Source organism: Pristis pectinata, chromosome 1, assembly GCF_009764475.1.
Source record: "Pristis pectinata isolate sPriPec2 chromosome 1, sPriPec2.1.pri, whole genome shotgun sequence".
NCBI lineage: Eukaryota > Metazoa > Chordata > Chondrichthyes > Rhinopristiformes > Pristidae > Pristis > Pristis pectinata.
The window spans coordinates 120,394,093-120,414,662 of record NC_067405.1 but is presented as its reverse complement, the minus strand read 5'-3'; the positions used below and the strand labels follow the sequence as shown (position 1 = coordinate 120,414,662).

Here is a 20,570-nt window from a genome sequence, read left to right as displayed (position 1 = left end):
TGGCACAGTTCTTGACAGATGAGACGCGGGTTGCCAGATTAGCTTATCCTGCAGATATTTTCAACATTTTGAACAACTTAAATCTATCATTGCAAGGACCTGGCTCAAATGTCCTGAAAACGCATGACAAAATCAATGCCTTCCAGAAAAAAACTCCATATCTGGAAGGGAAGATGCGAGCAAGGCATCTATGCTATGTTTCCATTGCTGGCTGACTTTCTGACAGTGAATGAGACTAAGACAGAGGCCATTGCAAGCACCGTTTTGAACCATATTCGACAGCTGTCACATTATTTCCATGAGTATTTCGGCGACGATGACACGGGCATGTTTGATTGGATTTGAAATCCGTTTGAATGCATGCTTACTGATTTAACTAGACGTGAACAAGAAGAATTGGCTGAACTGTCATTGACAGGACTTTGCGCTTGCAGTTCAATGGAATGTTACTGTTGTCGTTCTGGATAGCATGTTCCCAGGAGTATCCACTGCTGTCCGGCAAAGCCGTCAATGTTCTGTTACCATTTGCAACCACTTACTTGTGCAAAATAGCATTTTCTGCAGTCACTGCCATGAAAACCAAATACAGATCAGGACTGAATATTGAGGGTGATATACGCGTATGTTTGTCACACATACCACCATGTTTAGACAAACTCTGCAGTGCAAAACAGGCACAACCTTCACATTGAACTGAACACTGAAAAACACCGCTGGTAGTTATCGGTGATTGAAATAGTCACTATTTCAATAGGGCCTATGTGCAGTAATTTAAGTGTTGTATGCATGAATTATCGATTGTTCGATTTTGTGGGCTTTGGGGGTCTGCCATCTAACAAGGACATGTTCTGGGGGGCTGTGGCTTGAAAAAGGTTGAAAACCACTGAATTAATGGATCTGCCCGGTTAAAATTTTCTATGCAAAAGATTTTCAAAATGCCTTTATACATTAACATACCTAAAATGTAACAATATTCAGCAAATAGTAATAAAGGGAATTCCATTAAAACTAATCTGGAAAACTGGAGAATGCAAATCAGAGTTAATTGCAAAAGTTTTTGGGAATAAATCAATATTCTTTGCTCCTTCTTAATCTGAAAGCTGCTTTTTCAAAGGATCTAATTTCTTGTCTTTGTATTAGTTAAGGATTAACCACTGGTAGAAGCTGTCCACCTCATCACAACAAAACCAAGAGGCCCATGTCTTGTATTTACTTTTCATCAGTTAATCAAGTTTTCATGTAGCTGCTTTGGCATATTTTGATCCTGTCATCTTTGAAACCTATTAATACACAGCTATTCTCAAGGGAATAGATTTAAAGCTGTTGGACATATGGGCTTTTTTTTCATTTGGATTTAATCTTACTGAAGCTTTAATTAGCCTAACTGATGATGCCAGTAACTGTTATCTCGTATAGACTATTATAAAAGTGACAGATGGAGAAACCCCTTTAGGTCTGTGCTAAATCTGTCTGGCTAGGATACTCTTAACTTCTTTCATATCAGTCATTGATATGATATTTTGTTTTAATGTTGTCCATCCCTAGGTCTCACTGCCCCATGACACCTACCCCCTGACATTGGTGAGACTAACTTGATTTCCTTCACAATGATGAAGAACACTAAGGCAAGGCCTGTTCCTTAACACAAAACACCTTGGACCTCGTGCACCACTGAATTTCCCAGTGGCACTGACAAATTTCTTGGCATTTGCTGTTGATGTACTTTGGTAACTATGATGGTCTGTCACTTTACTGCCTCGTCAGTCTGAGTTTATTATTACTTTGATGGGTCAAGTTTGAAGATTGGAGAGGACTGTAAATATTGGAAATAAAATAAACAGAACATGTTGGTCAGATTGCATTTGCAGAAAGTGAAGTAAAGTTGGCGCCGGAAGTGTGGTGACACTTGCGGGCTGCCCCCAGAACACTCTACGCAAAGGATGCGTTTCACTGTGTGTTTCAATGTACGTGTGACTAATAAAGATATCTTACCTTATCTTACATCAGAACTAGTAGAAGGGGAAGGGTGGCTCGAACAAAGAGAATGTCTGATAGGATGACTAGGAGAAAATGGTTGACAGATTGGTGTTAGCTGAAAGAGGGCTATAAATATTGGCTCCACATGAGGAAAATACAAAATTAAATCACTGGCATTTTCTTCTTTGTTTGCGCATTTTTTGACACATTAAAACAGCAGCTTCTGGCAAGTGTAGGGTGCTGTCAAATACAGACTTCCAATGATGGCGTTGATAGTGATTGAAATAAATGCTGTTTCACGAGATCAAGAATGATATTCCATGTAATTCTCAATTATGTAACTAAGGGCAATCGATGTCCCCTTAAAAAGCCATTGAATTGGATTGTTTTCTGGTGCAGAAACCTGGTGAGGAATTGTGCAGAGATCAGATCAGGGAGAATCAAACTAAGCACAAAGGGAATGGAGGAGCAAGGATATCCCCATGTGAAGTTCAACTTGGGGATTGGGACTATAGGAAAAGAGGTAGCTGAGAGGGATAAATATCTAAAGTGTTCAAAGAAACAGGACTGGGAAACCAAGGACTGAAGTGATATGGGCAACAAGGTACTAGAAAGTAAAACCAGCAAGGATGCTTCAATGATGCACAAGTTTTCATCACTTGTGAGTCAAATGTCCGACAAAACCACACATCAATATAACTCTCCACAGTCAGATCTAAATGGATGGCAAGAAGAATCCCAAGGGAAATGCGGTGAGTAGCAATATTCATTGTTCTGAGGGCAGAATCCAAGGGCAAGTGCGACAGGAAGGAGATTGATTTACTCTCAGTGGACACTGATTCTCAGTGTAAGGAGATCGTGATGGAAAGCTCAAAGTTTTTCCCTTCATAAGCTACTAGAGTGGTACAGTAATTAAATGATAAAATTATGCTAATTTATCACATGTAGCAAATAGATACGAATCACTTGGCCACACCAGCTCAGTTCCTTCCAGGGGTAAATCACCAGATGAGTCGCAAGTCAATATTTACCACGAACTCCACTTACAAGAGGTGGGAGTAGATTTTAACTCTGACCCTGGTCAAAAATTGGTAATGCATATTAAGAGGCTGGCCAATTTACACCGATATTAAATCATTTTCTATAATGTGCAATCTCTGATGTCAGTTTAATACCCAAGCAGCAAATTGAAAATCTCTCACAGAGTTAAAGATATTAATTGAAGAGTTTTTACAATTCTAATAGAATATTAGACAATCTCAAACAAATCTGTACTCATTACCATAGCAATTTCTACATTAAAATTATTGTGCAGTCTTTTATCACCATGGGTAATACGAGTTGAGACTGCTTTCAGTGTAATTCAAATGAAATAGCAGATGACCTTTTCCCAAGTTCTGAGAGAGAAAGAATCTCAGCCTGCACATTTATCCAATTCTGATAACTTCATCTTCAGTACATGGTGGATCAGGTCATTCAATAAATATACAGACAAAAGCAATGCCCTTTTATCTATCATATCTCATTGCTATGCATATAGATGATTTGTTTTTAGCCAAGTAGTTTCTCAAATGTTGCACATTGTCAAATTATATTATCAGCATTCTAAAGTAAAATGCATCATATAATGTAATCATATTGTTCTTTTAAAGCGATCACATGATGATGAAAAGAATTGAATCGAATTGAGGACCATGAAGACCCACTGTGGTATAAAAGATTTATATTTATTTCAAAAGTGGCATGATATCTGTGAATGATTATCCATAGAAGTCCAAAGAACAGCAAGTTCCTCATCTTTAAAACAAGCAGATCATGCATAGCTGAAACGACATTATGCCTTCATTTCTTCCCAGAATCAGAGCAGGATGATGTTGTGTACAATGTATACAGCATTCATTCTCCATAGTCTCACAGCAGAACTGGTCCATAAATCTGTCAGTTCACAGGAACTATGTTTCCTTTGACCAGTTTTACAAGGCTTGAAAGTATGATTGTAAATTCAGTGTGAAACTATAAATATTCTTGAAATTAATAAGCTCAAGTACTCATTACCAAACAGATTTGAGAGTTGTTGAATTAGGCCAATTATAAAGGTATCCTTGTGCCTACGATTAGCAATTGATTTTTCCACATGTTCATGGGAACTGACAATATCCCAGCAGTCGATTGCAGGAGTGTGGGGAAGGGGTGGGACAAGCAGGGCCACTGCAACTCCCAAAAAACTATCCAAAAATAACACATGCAATGTGGTTTATTAAGTGTACTTGTACATGTATTCCCCATAACAACATGGATCTGCATAACTGCCGCTCTAAAAGCTGGCAAATTTAAAGTCCTTCTTAGAACTTTGGAATGGGAGTTTATACTTATGACTCCTCACGAAGAATATGCCTTTGACCATAAATGTTGTTGTTGTGCGAAATGGTTCTTTTCAGCCTTAAGGATGAAGGACTCTGGACATGAGCTTTGGATATCAAAGCTAGCTTAATCACAAAGGCAAACGTGGGGACAGAATGGATGGGAACAGATACACACTCACACACACGCAGGAGACTGCGAATGTGAGGGGGAATCACAACTAGGATAAAATACACTCACTCACACACACACACACACACACACTGATACACACAAGCACACAATAACAATGTACAGCTTCAGGATATAATACTTAAATGCTTGACCCACACTAGCATTGGCCCTTAACGCTCCCTGAGTGAAACGCTCCCAAACCACATGGTGATGCACTCTTACCAGTGATCTCTGCAGCATTGTCTCACTACTCCTGGGGTCATCAAAAAGAAAGGGCTAGGGGATAGCAGCCGTTTTTATGATGCTAGGAGGCTGGGTGGAGCCTCACTGAGTGATTTAAATGGGCCAATGGTTTGGGGGTCAAAGGCAAAGGTACCTGCCACAGCCAATGGTCAGGCAAGTTCAGAGACAAAAGGTACTCTCACACCTGAGGGGTGGGTGGAGCCGCACCTTGATTGACAGTAGTATCACTTCCGCTCAGAGGAGCAATGCTGTCCTCCGACCAGCAGGGGTCAGTGGTGTTACTGTCACGTGACAGCCATGTGGATTTCTCACAACAGTTGTAAAGGGGAAATGCAGCTGTTGATTTGCCTACAGCAAGATCCCACAAAAAGCAACGTGATGATGACCACTGGTATGATGTTTATTGATGAATACATACTAGCCAGGTCACAAGGGCAATGTCCCACTCTTCTTCAAGTCTTTTAAACCCATTTGAGAGGGCAAGGAAGGCTTCAATTTAACAAGTCATTTGAACAATTCTCTTTACCACAGAGTTTTTTCGTTCACATCTTTTAAGTGAGGCTCAAACTATACCCTTCTGATGCAGAAACTGTCAGAGTCATAGTGCAATACAGCACAGATACAGGCCTTTTGGCCCAACCAGTCCATGCCGACCATGGTGCCCACCCAGCTAGTCCCAATTTCAACCCATATTCCTCTAAGCCCTGCCCCTCCACGTACCTATCCAAGTGCTTCTTAAATGATACTATTGTACCCGTCTCAACCACTTTCCTCTGGCAGCTCAAAAAAGTTGCCCCTTGGGTCCCTTTTAAATCTTTCCCCTCTCACCCTAAACCTTCACCTCCTAGTTTTGGACTCCCCTACCCCCGGGAAAAGACTGTCACCTTATCTATGCCTCTCATAACTTTAAACATTTCTATAAGGTCACCCCTCATTTTCCTATGTTCCAAGGGATAAAGACCCAGCCTGGCCAACCTCTCCCTATAACTCAAGCCCTCTAGTCCTGGCAACATCCTCGTAAATCTTTTCTGCACTCTTTCCACTCTAGCCATGCCTTTCCTATAAAAGGATGACCAAAACTGTACACAGTATTCCAAGTGCAGCCTCACCAATAACTTGGTTGAGATGAATGGTGGAGTGACATGTGGTCACTTGATGAATGGGCTGAGATTAATGGTGCAGTAACATGCAGTCAGAGAAGATAGCGCCTCCTTCACAAAAATTAAACTATATTTGATTATTTAATGGTTTATGTTTTTTTTACAATATACATTATACATAATACAAATAATTGTAATCAGATCACACAATATGCCTGTGTGGAGAAGGTATGTAATTAAATAGTTATTCCCAGGGTGCAGTCAGGTGTGTTACCATCACTATTTAAAGTTCACAAATTCCATCACCTTTTGTTACAGGGAATAAACCAAAAAAAATCATAGTTTGTAAATTTGTGTTCTTAGGGGATATGTGAACATAATGGAGAGGGGTTGGTAATTTAGAATTTTGACACTTTATTGCTGCAATTATGTTCATGTTGGAGTCAACCAGAAACCTGCCTTTGCAGCATGAATTAATTTATTGTGGAACCGTCAGTAATTTAAAAAATGAAAACAAAGTAGTGATATAGACCAGTCCCTTCTGCTGTCACATTGCACCACCACCTTTAACACCACCTTTAACATTGAATAAACAAAATTGGTGCAAAATCACATATCGGAATTCATGCAGTTTGTGGACAGACAGATGGTATGCTGCTTTCATTATTTTTAGTCAAATTTCTTAATTTTAATATATTTTCAGAAAAGGCAAAGGTTATCAACAGCAAAACTTAAAAGGCAGACCATGGTGTTCTTTTTCTTTGTCTCCTTGAGATGCAAACCAAAAGCATGCAAAATGTATTGTTCTCATGGCTGGTAACAATATAAATGATTGCACTCTGTAAGAGGCGTGACATAGATTGTGCTTACCATTAAAATTATGCACAGCAAACCTGAGCTGTTTCCTTTCAGCTGCAGATGACTGACATTTTACTTTTACTGGTCATTAATATGACTCCTCACATTTCATATGCATTCATAGCTTTGACTGAGATAGCACAAGCTCTCTAGTTACTGCATGGTAACAGAGACTTCTACAAGTACATGTACATAAAAAAACTGAAAATAGCCCTCAAAATTACAGAAATTTATACAAACAGTTCAGCAATCCAAGTCTCAGGAGTGTACTGGATTAATTTGTTAAGTAGTGAATTCATTATAATTTAAAATAGGAAAATCAAAAATCATTTCCACCATGACCCAACTCTCATGTTCAAACCCTTTAAAATTCAGAACCACAGTGATTAAAAAGGGCTAGGTTAAACTAATTAATGCACTGGTACCTCAGAAACTCCAGCAAACAAACAACTCCAATAATTACCCTTCTTAAACATGCTGTAGTGAAGCTCCCAAAGACAACTGTTAAGTTAGTGCTTCTTATAAGTTCTCTTCCTCTTGTTTCCATCAGAGGAAACATGCATATGGCAGGTCTCCATAGGAGGTTTGGTTCTTTGTGTTTTATCAAGCAGCACCAACATTAGCATCATGCTTTACTTAAAACCAAAGGAGCCAATTGCTGTCAGTTTGTTTCAGACAATTCTATTGATACATTTCACGGAGGTTTAAGCACCCAAGGAATAAATTATTAACTACTTTTTGTCTTGGGCATTCCAGATGGGCAACTATGTCAGCAGCCAACTTCTGGGTGCAGATGCAGAACAAAAATTCTATTTGATGTGAATAAGGAGGGAAGTTGAAATGGGGCAGAATCCCATTACAGAAGTAAGAATTGTCCTAGATAAAATGATGCAAATAGATATTCAAATATGTATGCAAAATGATGCAATCAGTACCAAAGTCGCTCGATTACACCTGACAGTCTGAACCCACCAAGTATGGGTCATGCTGGTCCCCTTGCTAATCCATTGTTACTTTGGGTTGACCTTAATTCAATCTGAAAAGTGAGCCCTTACTTTGACAATAGCATCTTGACCCTGCTCACCTTGACCAGCTAGAGCCAATCCAAGCCCCCGCATTTCTAAAAGGTGATACACAACGTTGATGAGGCTCTGACAACAGACAAACAGGGGCCTACTTAACAGTTAGAAGTCACCATCTGGTGGTGTCACTTCACATCATCTTAAATAACGGTTTGAGGAAGGTTCTGTGCATCTTCAACTGAAAGAAGAACCAAATGGTGAATCTGGCTTTGTGTCAGGCTGGACTCCAGAATCATTTGCATTAATGACATTAGGACTTCCATATCCACAGACCTCTGGACACACCTGGGGCATGCTGCACCATTTCCACTCTTAAAATAAAAATCAGCCTGTGGTCTTTGTTGTGTTCAATAAAATATTCACATCAGCATAGTAATATTATGGTGTCTTTCACTTCAAACTCTTTCAAGCTTTCTGTATGAGAAGTTATTATGCAATGCAATTGCTGTAGTGTGCTTATTCTCATTGGGGGGCCCTCTAGTGTTCTACTATCAAAAATGTAAGTACAATACAAACAATGCTGGAGGAACTCAGTGGATCAAGCAGCATCTATAGAGGGGAATGGACAGTCAACATTTAGGATCGATAGCCTTCTGCTGGACCTAAAATGTCAACTGTCCATTCCCCTCTGCAGATGCTGCTCGAGTTCCTCCAGCAGATCATTTGTTTCTCCAGATTACAGCATTTACAGTCTCTCGTGTCTCCATAAATATAATACATATCCTTTCAGAACTTCATGGTTGTAGGAGTAATCTGAAAGCAAAATATTGAAGATGCTGGAGATCCAAAATAAAACAGCTTTGTTCAATTTTCAAGAATGAACCTGATTAACAGCTAAAAATTGTAATTCAGCATCACTATCACCTGATAAAAGTAATCCAACAAGTCCTAATGCCTTGAAGAACTCCTTGGCAATTAAGGATATCATTCGATTAAATTTAACAGTGGGCAATCTGAGACCAATAACAGAAAGATGGTAACTTCTCAGGTACAAAGTCAACATCAACTCACTTTGGATAAAGTCCCAGAGACCATACCACAGATCAAGAGCACAAGCAAGATTCTGGGATGTGGTGACTTTAATGTACAGATGGAAAGCTAAAATTTCTGAAAAATTAAACCAGCAATGGGCAAAAACAGGCAATAATATTAGATCTGCATCAATGTTATCATTCTGGACATCAAAGGATGAAGATCAATACTTTTTAAATAATGATCGGTACAATGTTTCCACAGCAAACAAACCATCAGAAATAAAAAAGTAACAGCTCCAATTTCCTATTTAATAACATCAACCTTCTAGTTTTCACATTGCCAAAGTCAACATGTTCTATGAGAATATAAAAATGTAAAGTATTCTCATGGGTATATATGAATAGGGATAGGCTAACCAACCACTTAAGCCTATTCTGCCACTCATTTATATCAGAGGATGTATCCCCAGTGTCCCAACCAATATTTATCCCTAACTGAACATCACAAAACAAGTTGTCTGATTATTGTCACATTGCTGTATATAGAAACTTGCTGGCTACATACTGGCTACCATGTTTCCCAACAGTGACTACACTTCAAAAAAATACTTTAGTGTCTGTAACACACTTTGCAATGTCCGGAGGTCATAAGTTTTGCTTTTGGTTCTTATATAACACATAACTCAACTCCCTTTAACTGCCTTTGATGTATATTTAATATCACCCTCAAAAATAAAGAATCAATTTTAGTCTTGAAAATTTGACCCATTAGCCACAGATGTTTGGGGAGAGAGTTCCAAATTCCCCACTGTCTTTTAGGTGACAATTTGCTTCCTAATATCACTCCTTAGATGCAAGTAGCCTGGCTCAACTTTTAAGTGATGACCTTTGTTCTGAGTTCCCCTACCACATGAAATCATTTCTCCGGCAAACCTACCAAACTATTTTTGTACTTTCTTCTGCATAGTTAGATGATGCCTCAACCCTTTAAACTTAAAGGGTAAATCAAGTTCAGGCAACCTTGTCTGGAAATGATTCCTATTGAAGGCATTGTTTTGTAATATCAATTTGTTCTTATCTGTGACTGTAATTCAGTTCCATTGAAGTCCATTGATGATTTAACACTTTGGGTTTTGAGCTACTGACTGGGAATGAAGTTCTAGGCTTATGTATTTAATTCTGCAGTGGCCCCTAAAAGGTCGATGTATCTTTCCAGAGGTTTGAGTACCCAAAAGTGAACTCAAAACACCATTTTATGTCTGAGTAAAGTTGTGTGCATCTGAAGCATAATTTGTTCCTCTGTAAAAGTGTAATTTCTACAATATGCCTACTCCCAACAGAGTGTTTTCTAATGTTCATTAACCAATAAAATTACAATACCCATCAGCTTAATTTGTTAGTGGATAGATTAGAAGGGACAGTGAAATGTTGAATTTGTGAGAAAAGTTAGACTATCTGGTGTGGTTTTGGCACATATAATCTATTAGCCTTCTTAATCAGTTCAATCTGAAGGATACAGTTAGTTTAAGAGTATTCTCCAACATGTACTGTACCTGAGGAATCAATTACTATCTACACTCAGCCCCTGGCAGTCCAGATGGGATTGGGCGAGTGCAGCTACCTGTCCTTTGTGGAAAAGTTCTTCCAGACCAACACCTTTGACCACAAGTGCATCAGGCAGTGGTCAGCACAGAACATCCTGCAGACACTGCAGGAGAAGGACTCAATGGATACCGTGGGGTGGTTCCCTGAGCAGACTGTCCAGACCATCTGGCAGAATGCCTCATCGCCAGAACTCACCAACAGGCACCAAGACCTCGCTTGGCTGGCGGTGAGACGGGCCCTCCCAGTCAGATCCTTCCTGCATAGTCGGAACCTCACTCCCAGCGCACGCTGCCCCCAGGAGGACTGCGCTGGGGACGAGACGGTCGCCCACCTCTTTGCAGGCTGTGGGTTTGTGAGAAGGGTGTGGCAAAAGATGCAAGGGTCCTTGTCACAGATCATCCCCAGCAGCTGCGTAACAGAGGATTCTCTGATCTACGGGCTGTTCCTGGGGACACACACAGAGACGGACATCAACTGCTGCTGGAAGGTCATCGACTCGGTGAAAGATGCCCTTTGGTCTGCCTGAAACTTGTTGGTCATTCAGCACTGCGAGATGTCCGTAGGGGAATGCTGCCGACTGCACATTCCAGGCTGCAGGAGTACGCGCTGAGGGACGCACTGAAGCTGGGCTCAGCCAACGCAAAGCCTCAGTGGGGAAGGACTACAGATTAGGGTTCTTCTGCCACTGGAGAGGGAGGGGCGGGGTCAGGCGAGAAAGCCCCTTAAATATTGTAAATACGGGACTGGGTAGCCCTCAGGGAGCCACACGTGTTTTTTATTTAAAAAGGAGTGGAGTTATTCTGTCAGCCAGGGTTTGGGCACAATTTTGTCTTATTGCCTGAGCCTAGCTAGGGTGATATTGTTTGGGGACAATATCACCCTGGCTAGGCTCAGGCAACAAGACAAAGATTGAGAATGGAGTGCAGGAATTTTCAATATTGTATAGCTCATCTACTCAATAAGCTTCAGAGGAAACTCACTTGGTATGATTTTAATTCTACCTGAGTTAAACAGGAGATAAAACAAATTATATCAACAATAATCCAAAAGTGCTGCAGAGCCATCATAAAAGCACCATTGTCTCCAAATTCTTGCTGAAGAAATACAAATAATACTCCACACCCACATTGGAAACTCGCGCTGTCGTCTGAACAACTCAATAGTACCAATCAGTATCATTCCAGTGTCAGTGCTGCACTTACTTATTCCATCAATCAGTCATGGCAAGAGTGACATGGAGACCTGCAAGTCCGCAGTCCTTTCATGCTTGGGGAAGGTGGTTGCAATTTTTAAAATGCAGAATGGTTGTTGATTCAATTCTATAGTAATGTTGTACTATCCTTTATGTTAATATTATATCATGGTTATAAACGTTAATGGTGAAAAGTAATTATATTCAATAAAAGAGAACATAATTATAATCCACCTTCTCCCCAGTCAGCAAAAATTGTTCTTGGATACATTTTGTAACGTTTATATAATTCTCATAACATTTATCTTCCTGGACTCATTTTGAAATATATTTATGACATACTGATTTTAAAGTGAGTACTAATATATGTGTGACAGTGGATTGCAAGTGTATTGTTCTGTGTAAAGTTCTTAAAAAAACTACAAGTATCTACATCATTTGGTAATAGGGTGAATGCATTCCCCTCTGTGCATAAAATTACACAGTGAAGTTAGTAAAGGTTCTTTCATCAGTTTAGGTCATTTCTGTTCTGGAAAATAGTATTGGAAATTTTTCCCTTCTGGCTTCTGAAGTGCCACTCTGTAGTCTGTGTAATATGAAGTACAACTGAGAGCTGCAACTTACAGCCTAGGAAGGTCCCCAGAATTTCAATTGTGCTTGCAGCAGGACATAATGGTAGAACTGTTGGTAGCTGTTGATCGTAAACAAAGAGAAAATGCAAGAAACCTGGACTTTGGATTCACAAATGATTGTTCCATCATTAAGCACCATCAGATACTGTGATAGATGGGATTACTGATTCCCTGAAAAGTTTTCTCTGTGCTTCTGTACAGATCGTACTGGAGTGCAGTGGACATGTCCCACTGCCTGGAATCAGTGCTGCAGGCCTGCATTTGTCCGAACCAGATGACGAGGGCATTTCTTACTTATTCTACACACCCTCAAGTTAGATAGTGAGGTTTTGGCAGCAGCTGGACCTCAGGTGTTGCAGTTCAGAGGAGTATTTCCAGCATTTCCTTTTCTTAATTTGGAGATTAAAAGATTTGTGATTCTGATTTATTAAAACAATCATAACAACTTCCCTTTGTAAAATTCTTTCCATGATACAAACCTCACAGGCAGTTCTCTGGAACATTATCAAAGAAAGTCTGACACTTAGAAGTGGCATTAGATCAAAATAGAGACAGGTTCCAACCGACCTAGCTTGTGTACTCTAAAACTGAAAAGTGTAAATATTGAGGTGTGGATAAGACTGAGTGAAGAGAGGAAATTGCAGTCACTCTCAGTTTCAATACAAGGGATCACAGAGATGGAAAAGGTTTATCTCAGGTAGCACAACCCGAGGAAAGAAAAATTTCAAAGGATTATCACTGCACCAAAAAAAAATAATAATCCATTTCACTGGTTAGTAAATTAAGACCAGCAACCTGATTTGTGAACTTTTAAGAAGCGAGTTCCAAAACATTATCAGTGTACTCTGTGTTCCATTATCACATAGAAAATGTTAATAAATCTATAAAATTAGGGATCTCTTTCTGAAAAAAATAAGCCTTTTTTCCTCATTCTTAACCAGCCACATTAAAAAATTTGCTGAGCAGTACTGCATTAATTTGATTGGGTTAATTGGCTTCTCAGGTTAATAATAACATCACAAAGCAATGCAGCAACCTTGCCAATGTCCTTTTGATAGGTTAGACACTGAGAAGATGTTTCCACCAAAAGTAGGGGCTATAAACACAAGACAGTTACAGTACTAATACATTTAATAGCAGACTCATCAGAAACTTCTCCATCAATGGGACTAGCTCTGTGCTGATTGACAGCTGCTGGGCTCAAGGAATGGCCAGGTGGCAGCTGCTCACTCCTCAGCACATCCCTGGCTTCCGAGTATGTGCAGTGAAAGTCAGAAGTCCAACACAATGGAGGTCATGTTCAGGGCATTTGACTGACTGCTTTGGCATTGGATTCACCACTGAGCTCAGGAGAGGAGCAATGACTTCTTAAAGAGAGGATCCAGATGCATCACACCTGGCTTTCGGTTTTAGCCAAGAAGAGCTGGTGTAGGAACAGCAGTTCCATTTATTTCAGTGGGGTCACTGATCCTATGGAAAAGGGTGGTGATATTACTTTAGTGTTTGTAATCCTTAATGTGCTTTTAAGATGTTTTTAATCCTTTAATTTATAATATATATACATTAGCATTTGTTTTAGGACAAAGAATAGATACAACTTATTTCTAAAGTTGAAACATTTGGGGTGCATCGAATTTAGGAAAGCTTTCAGTCTTATGTTATCTGAATCCCTTCATATAATTGCTGCTTTGTAATGCCTACCAATTTAAGTTATCCTATATAAATGCTAACACTAAAATACAATGGCAATATCTCTTTACTCAATATCCTTGGGAATAAAGTAGCCTGCTCATTGCTTTTAATGGCTGTTTTTTGACTAATGTGGGGTCGATTAACAAGGCCAGCACTTCAATTAAGGTTCAGAGAATGAGCTGCAATTTCCATTCCCAAGTGCATGTATTTTTACAGAGTGGGATTGTCTGTAAAAGGTCAGAGGTGGCCATCTCTATTGGTTACCAAATATTACTGCCTTGAACGTGCCTACAAAAATATGTGTTGAGCTAGGATTTCAAAGATCTTCTACTGTTCATTTATCATGCCATTCAATGAATATAAAGAAAGTTGAGAAATATAGTCCCTTCTCTGAAGGCAAAGGTAGTTCAGATTCAGTTCACAGTCCATACTTACATGTATAATTAACACTGTACAATATAATGGACTTCCTTCATAAATCCAAATTAGTTGTTTGTTGCCATGGTAATAAAACAGCTAAAACATTCACTTCTATTGTTATTATTGAATTGGAGTGAGTCTCCTGGTCTTAGGGGTGCATTGTTTTTATCTGGTAGTCTCAACAACTGCAGCAAGTTTGTTCAAAAAAAAGTTGAGAATTGGTAAAAACATTACTCATTTGATATATCCTAACAAACTCACACCAAGTTCAGTTACTTGCGCACAAACTAGGGGTGAAATCTGGAATCTACCTTGTCAACTTGGCACTGAATTTTAGATTTACTGGTTGAATCTCCAAGGACCTTCTTCAAACCGAACAATGTTAAAAGTATATAGTATTTCTTATTTTTTAATGTTTTGAAGATTTGAAGGAAATGAGAAGAAAATTTCTGTTTATAGAAGTGTTGCAAAAGTCACCTGGCATTAAATTCTTATCAGATGAATCATTTATTGAAAATACAATGACTGAGAGCTGTGCAAGTGCTTCACTTGACAAACCAGTATGCTGTGTACATACACAAGTTTATTGTTCTGGGTGTGACTTTTTTAGGATCAATGAACAAAGCAGTTCAAGCAGCATCTGTGGAGGGAAAGGGATAGTCAATGTTTCGGGTGGACTTCCTGCATCAGGACAGAGTGTAGTGGGGAAATAGTTGACCCGAAATGTCGAATACCCCTTTGCCTCCACAGATGCTGCTTGACCCTATTTGCAATCCCGTTCATGGAAACAGGAGCAGGATTGCAAATAATATCTAAAAATGTCATGAGAGAGACTTCAGATTCCAGCATCTGTAGTCTCTCCCATGACGTTTTTAGATCTTATTCGCAATCCTGTTCATGTTTCCATAATTCAGCTTTGGCTACTCTCAATACAACAGTGAGAGATTTGTCTTTGAACCTTCCTCAAAAGTATAACTATTTTATTAAATTATTGGAATCATAGGGTAATTTGCAGATAAATGCCATTTGACCTATCATGCCTATGCTAGCTCTCAAATGACAATTCCTTGCCATGTTTCTGTATCCTTGTTTATTTCTCATTTTCAAATGTTTGAATTAATTCTCTTTCAAATGATATTGCCCCTGCTTCAATTGTCACTTGTCCTTCAAAGGTTTTGAGCAGATTCTCTCCTTCAGTTTCAGGCTCAGATCCTGTTTGGGAACAAATTCAGCTAAAAAGAAATATATGTTCTAATTACCTGCTGTTTCTGCTGATAGTATTTAAAGATTTAGATTATTTAAAATGAATGCGATTTCACATCTGGACCTGTTTATGTGATCAGGAGAAACATAATACATTATATGGTCCTGTTCCAAAAGGTGTTCCCAATAAAACCATGGAGCAAGGAATAGCTTGGCAGCATGAGTAATGATGTCCTCATTACCAGATGATATTGCTTATGCCTTTCAGTCAAGAAGACTCCTGCCAGACTGTTTCTCTTCACTGTATTTTCCCCAAACTTGTTACAGTTCTCTGCCCCTCTTATGGGCTCGTCAGGCATCACATGTAGGACTTCACTCAAAAGACCACATTGACACTTAACTAATCTATACCTATGTGGGATTAGCTGGTAGAAAATAATGGAGAGCTTCCTCAATCTGCAACTTTGCTCAATCCCCTTTCAGTTTCCTTCAGTAGTACATCTGATGGCTTAGCCGAGTTTGGCACACGCCATCTGAGGAAATATGCTATCATTGAAAGTTGGAAGTTGACAGCATAGTGTGTTTGTAGGTGACAGTATTTAGTACTGAAGGAACATATTCATGTTTAGATTTAGCCAATATTCTCAAAATGTTACTCTGGTTAACACAATAAGTAACTATTTTATAACATCAAAAATGTGATAAATTATTTTACGTCATTAAAATTATTTTATGTTCTTTCAATATCCGTATGGCGAGAGGTATTGAACTGCTGCAAGGCTAGGAAGATGGGAAAGAACCTCCAGGGTTCCTGCTCCTGGATTGTTGTCCAATCACAATGCTCTTGTGTTCTCCTACGATTTAGATCAGTTTCAATAACTCCTCTGGCTAAATGGGCCACCAACCCTCATTATTCAGGTCACGTGTGAAGAATGATTATGGATTATACTGTGGAGTGAGTGATCAATAGTATAGTTTGCCAAAATAAATTTTAGGAGAGGATAGCAAAGAAAAGAAATAATCATCTCGAAATCTCACAGGCAGCTATTTGGAAACTATACTGACCTGCTGCTTGAAGAATTAAAACAAAATTTCAGAGAGGCTTTGTCTTGATGCACACACAAAAATGCAACTATAATTTACTTGGAACTATAAAAGTCCATAGGAGGGGACCATTCAACCTATAATGGCAAATTTCACATTGAAGAATGATTTCATCCACTAATTTTGCAAGTGTTGGATCTTTTTCAGACCAATCCTAAACTAATCCTATTGCCTTTGTGTCTACCCTAATGCTGCATTTTCTCCTCTTTCAAATGCCCACTTGTTCCTCCCTTCCTTTGACCTCTGCCTCAACTATTGCCTGGTCTCACACCATTCTGTGTAAATGAATTTGGTTCACATGTTCTCAGTGACTATTTCAGCTTGATGGTCTGTTATCCTCGATTCCTGATTAAGGGGATAAAATAAGGTATTCCATCAAAAGTTTGAACTGGTGTGATGGTGTGCCTAGCTGCTGACCCAACTCAAACCCTGATGGAAGGACCTATTGAATATTTTGAGCAGATATCCATGTTGGCAGTTTGCAGCAGGGAGGAGGATGTGGAGCTCAAGCACGGCACCTGGGGGGCACCTGAGCAGTGCCCAAGGTCCTGACAGGATCAAGATAAAGTAGAAAAATTGTTCAGTGAATTTTTCAAAAACATAGTGTAGGCATTTTGCTCAACGAGACAATGGGTCCTTCAGCAGTGGTGCATGTGGATTCACAGAGACATACAGATCAGAAACAGGCATTTGGTCCACTGTGTCTGGGCAGACCATCCAGCACTGATTTACACTCATGTCATTTTGTTCTCTCCACATTCTCATCAACTCATCTACAAGCTAGGGACAATTTACAATGGCCATTACCCTTCCAGCTCACACATCTTTGGGATGTGGGAAGTAATCAAAGTACCTGGAGGAAAACCTATGCAGTCACAGGGAGAATATGAAAACTCTGAACGGACAACACCGGAGGTCCGGATTGCTGGAATTGTGAGGCAGCAGTTCTACTAACCACAACAATGTACCACTCTAAGACACACGCTACCCCAATTTAAGAAAGATTAGAAAAGTTTGCATAAAAAGACCCATGCCTAATTACTCCACTGTAAGAGGGTTTTGCATATGTGTAAGTATTCCACTGTACTCAAGTGACAATTCTTGGTGAATCAAACAGAGATATTTCTCATCAGCAGAGTACCAGTTAGCAGCACTTTCAGCCACCAGACACCCAAGCTGTGAGCCCCTTCCAATTTCCTGATTTGGGTTGGTTGTGGGTTGCAGGGAGACTCCCAACGCCTTGCACAACCTCTATCATCGGCCATAGTGTTTATACTGAAGTATTTAATTTGGTGCAGCAGCTTAAGGGTACTGCCCAGCAACTACATGTCATCAAAGTGGAGGCATGTTTCAACAGCTAACTTTCAGGGTTTCCCGACTCCTTTTCATTCACTTTTTACTGTGGAATTGCTGAATGCAAGATAGCCAAGTACATTCCCTGCTATCCAGGTCAATATAAGAGTCTTCTTGTGCTTTTCACATTCCGCCTCCTAAATTTTTCTCTCCACAAGATCAACAAGCTGGATTCATTTTAATTTGGGTTTATTTGTAGCGAAGAATTTCAGATGTGCACACTGCATAGTAAGTGGACCATACTGCTGAGGTTTGTATCTCCTGGCTCACAGGCACCAATGTTACCGATTCTCCTCTGTGCCACAGTACAAGAGGCTACTTAATTCTGGTAATGAAAGAGCTCTTGTTTCCCCTCCATCTGAATGGAGTCAGACATTTCTAAATGAGCTGGCTCAGAGATTATCTTGAACTCCATGGGATGCTGCATTAGATCCAAAATATGGATATTGATTTTCCACAGCAAAATATGGAGATGAACAAATCCAAAAAAATTAAAGAAACAAGATGGGCTACTTGAGGGCATTTGTTTGGCTTTTCAGATTGTATTGATCCTTCCACCCCGAAAGCTCAGGCTGTCTACCAACAGTTAGTCGGCTTATACAGCAAGACCATGGTGGTGTACTGATTAGGGTACTGGACCAGCAACCCAGTGGCCTAGACAAGTAACCTAGAAATATGAATCCAAATCCAAACATGGCAGCAAGGGAAGTTATACAAATAATCTGGCATTGGTTATGGTGACCAGGAAACCAATAACTTAGTGCAAAAGCTCTCCTGGTTCACTAGTGCTCATTAAGAGAGGGAAATATGGCCTGTACTTTAGGTGATTTCAATGTGGTGTCGTGCAGAGTATCCAACAGGCCGCTTATGTATGGAACCTTTACAATGTGAATGCACCTGCTGAAGAAGATGGTTTACCACCATGTTCTCAAGGGCAATGAAGGGTGGGTGTTCAACACCAATACATTGGGGAAAAAAATTAAACAAAAAATCCCTGTATGAGCTGTTCAATGTGGGATTGAGCCCTATGCCTTTCTGGCTTCTACAGTACTAGATTATCTCACAGCCAGAAAAGGAGCTCTCCCAGTACTGTAAATTTTAAGCATATTTCTGAAGCAATGTATAATGGCCATTTTGCAATTAAGTAGTCTAATCTAATTTTACGTAAGAGAGAGAGAGCGAGAGACTCACACTTTCATAGATTCTGGCTAATTTGCATTGTTAAATGACACTTTAATAAAGGTGAGAAAAATGCAATTCTAAGAATTCATCTCATGAGATACATATTAATAAAGCTGCATTAATATACATTTGTAAAGAACTACGTTTAGAAGAGATAAACAAACTGCCTTAAGAGAATTAGCTTTAAGAATTATTAAAGCAGCAGGACTGCAATTCTCTAAAAATGGCACTGTAACTATTTTCATGCATTTATATGAGCTGTATATGCCTTCCTCCTGACCTCTGCTGTCTTTATTTTAATTCTATGACCCTAAGGATATTTGTAGATTTTGTAGAACTGCAGACTCATCAACTCAAGCATGGTTCTGGATGATTCGCTCAGCTGCTTATTTAAAATGAAAACAAGTTTAGGTTAAATTGCTTAGGCTTGACGACTGGCAGCATTGAAGGATTTGCCGCAGAGTGTCCAGCTTTTAAATCTGTACCACAGAGCACAAGCTGAGAGCTGAGGACAGAGCAGTAAACTGAAACTGGCACTTACCCAGAGTTATTCCCTCACAGTCAGACATCACGTACAACGAGGCGTTTCTACTTCTTCCCTTCTTTCCCCTGTTTTGTCTTGTATTCCTAAACCACCGCAAGAACCTAAAGTTTAAGTCTTCTACTGGAGAGCACGCTGTGAACAGTAATCAACCCCAGATGCAACTTGACAGCAGTCCCCACCCCTGCTAATGGAAACAAACAGTCCACAGCTCATTATGGGATGCAAAGAATGCAATTCTGTGCCAGAACTCGCTCTTCCCATTGGTGGGTATAATTACTTCTCCCCGCCCATTCCCAGCATATTCCCACCTAAGGTCAGAGGGTCATATTGGATATATTTAATTGCCATTGAAATACTAACAAGGCAAGAAAGGAAGTGTATACTGTGAGGTTGGGATGAAGAAGGCCACATTGATTCAACGGAGAGCTGGCTGCTCTGTCGGCTGATTTCATGTTACAGCATGAGACAGTGCTGCATTTTCTGCGTATATAACCGCAGGGAACAAGCAGTCCCGCAAACTAAACATATTAAACTAGGAGACCATCACTTAAAGTGACATTGAAACTGTCAGTCATGATATAGGTTCAGCTGTGGTTTATTAGCTGACTTGCACCTGTACTTTATCACAAAAATAATAAAACCTGCATCAGAATCCTCATCACATAAACATGAGACAAAGGGTCTGTTTACTGTAATTGAGGCTGGGAAGGACTGTCTTAATTATAGTTCTGAGTAACCTTGTTCTTTTTCAAGACTGATCACAGAGACCAATTTTCATTCACTCATTACAGCTGATTGGCCAGGGCAGTCGTGCCTGCCACATGACGGCCTGGGTCACCTGATGGCACAGCCTCAGCTCAACCTGACTGACAAG

General features: G+C 39.7%; 1 protein-coding gene across 1 annotated transcript in view; it reads right to left on the bottom strand.

The window, feature by feature from the left end:
* eml1 (EMAP like 1) overlaps window positions 1–19,865 on the bottom strand; it is a 166,816-nt gene extending 146,951 nt beyond the window's left edge. Inside the window, exon 1 of the mRNA XM_052022282.1 lies at window positions 19,694–19,865. Coding sequence (XP_051878242.1) covers window positions 19,694–19,721 — 28 coding nt within the window. The 5' untranslated portion in view covers window positions 19,722–19,865. The remainder of the gene's footprint in view (window positions 1–19,693) is intronic.
* Window positions 19,866–20,570: the final 705 nt, after the last annotated feature.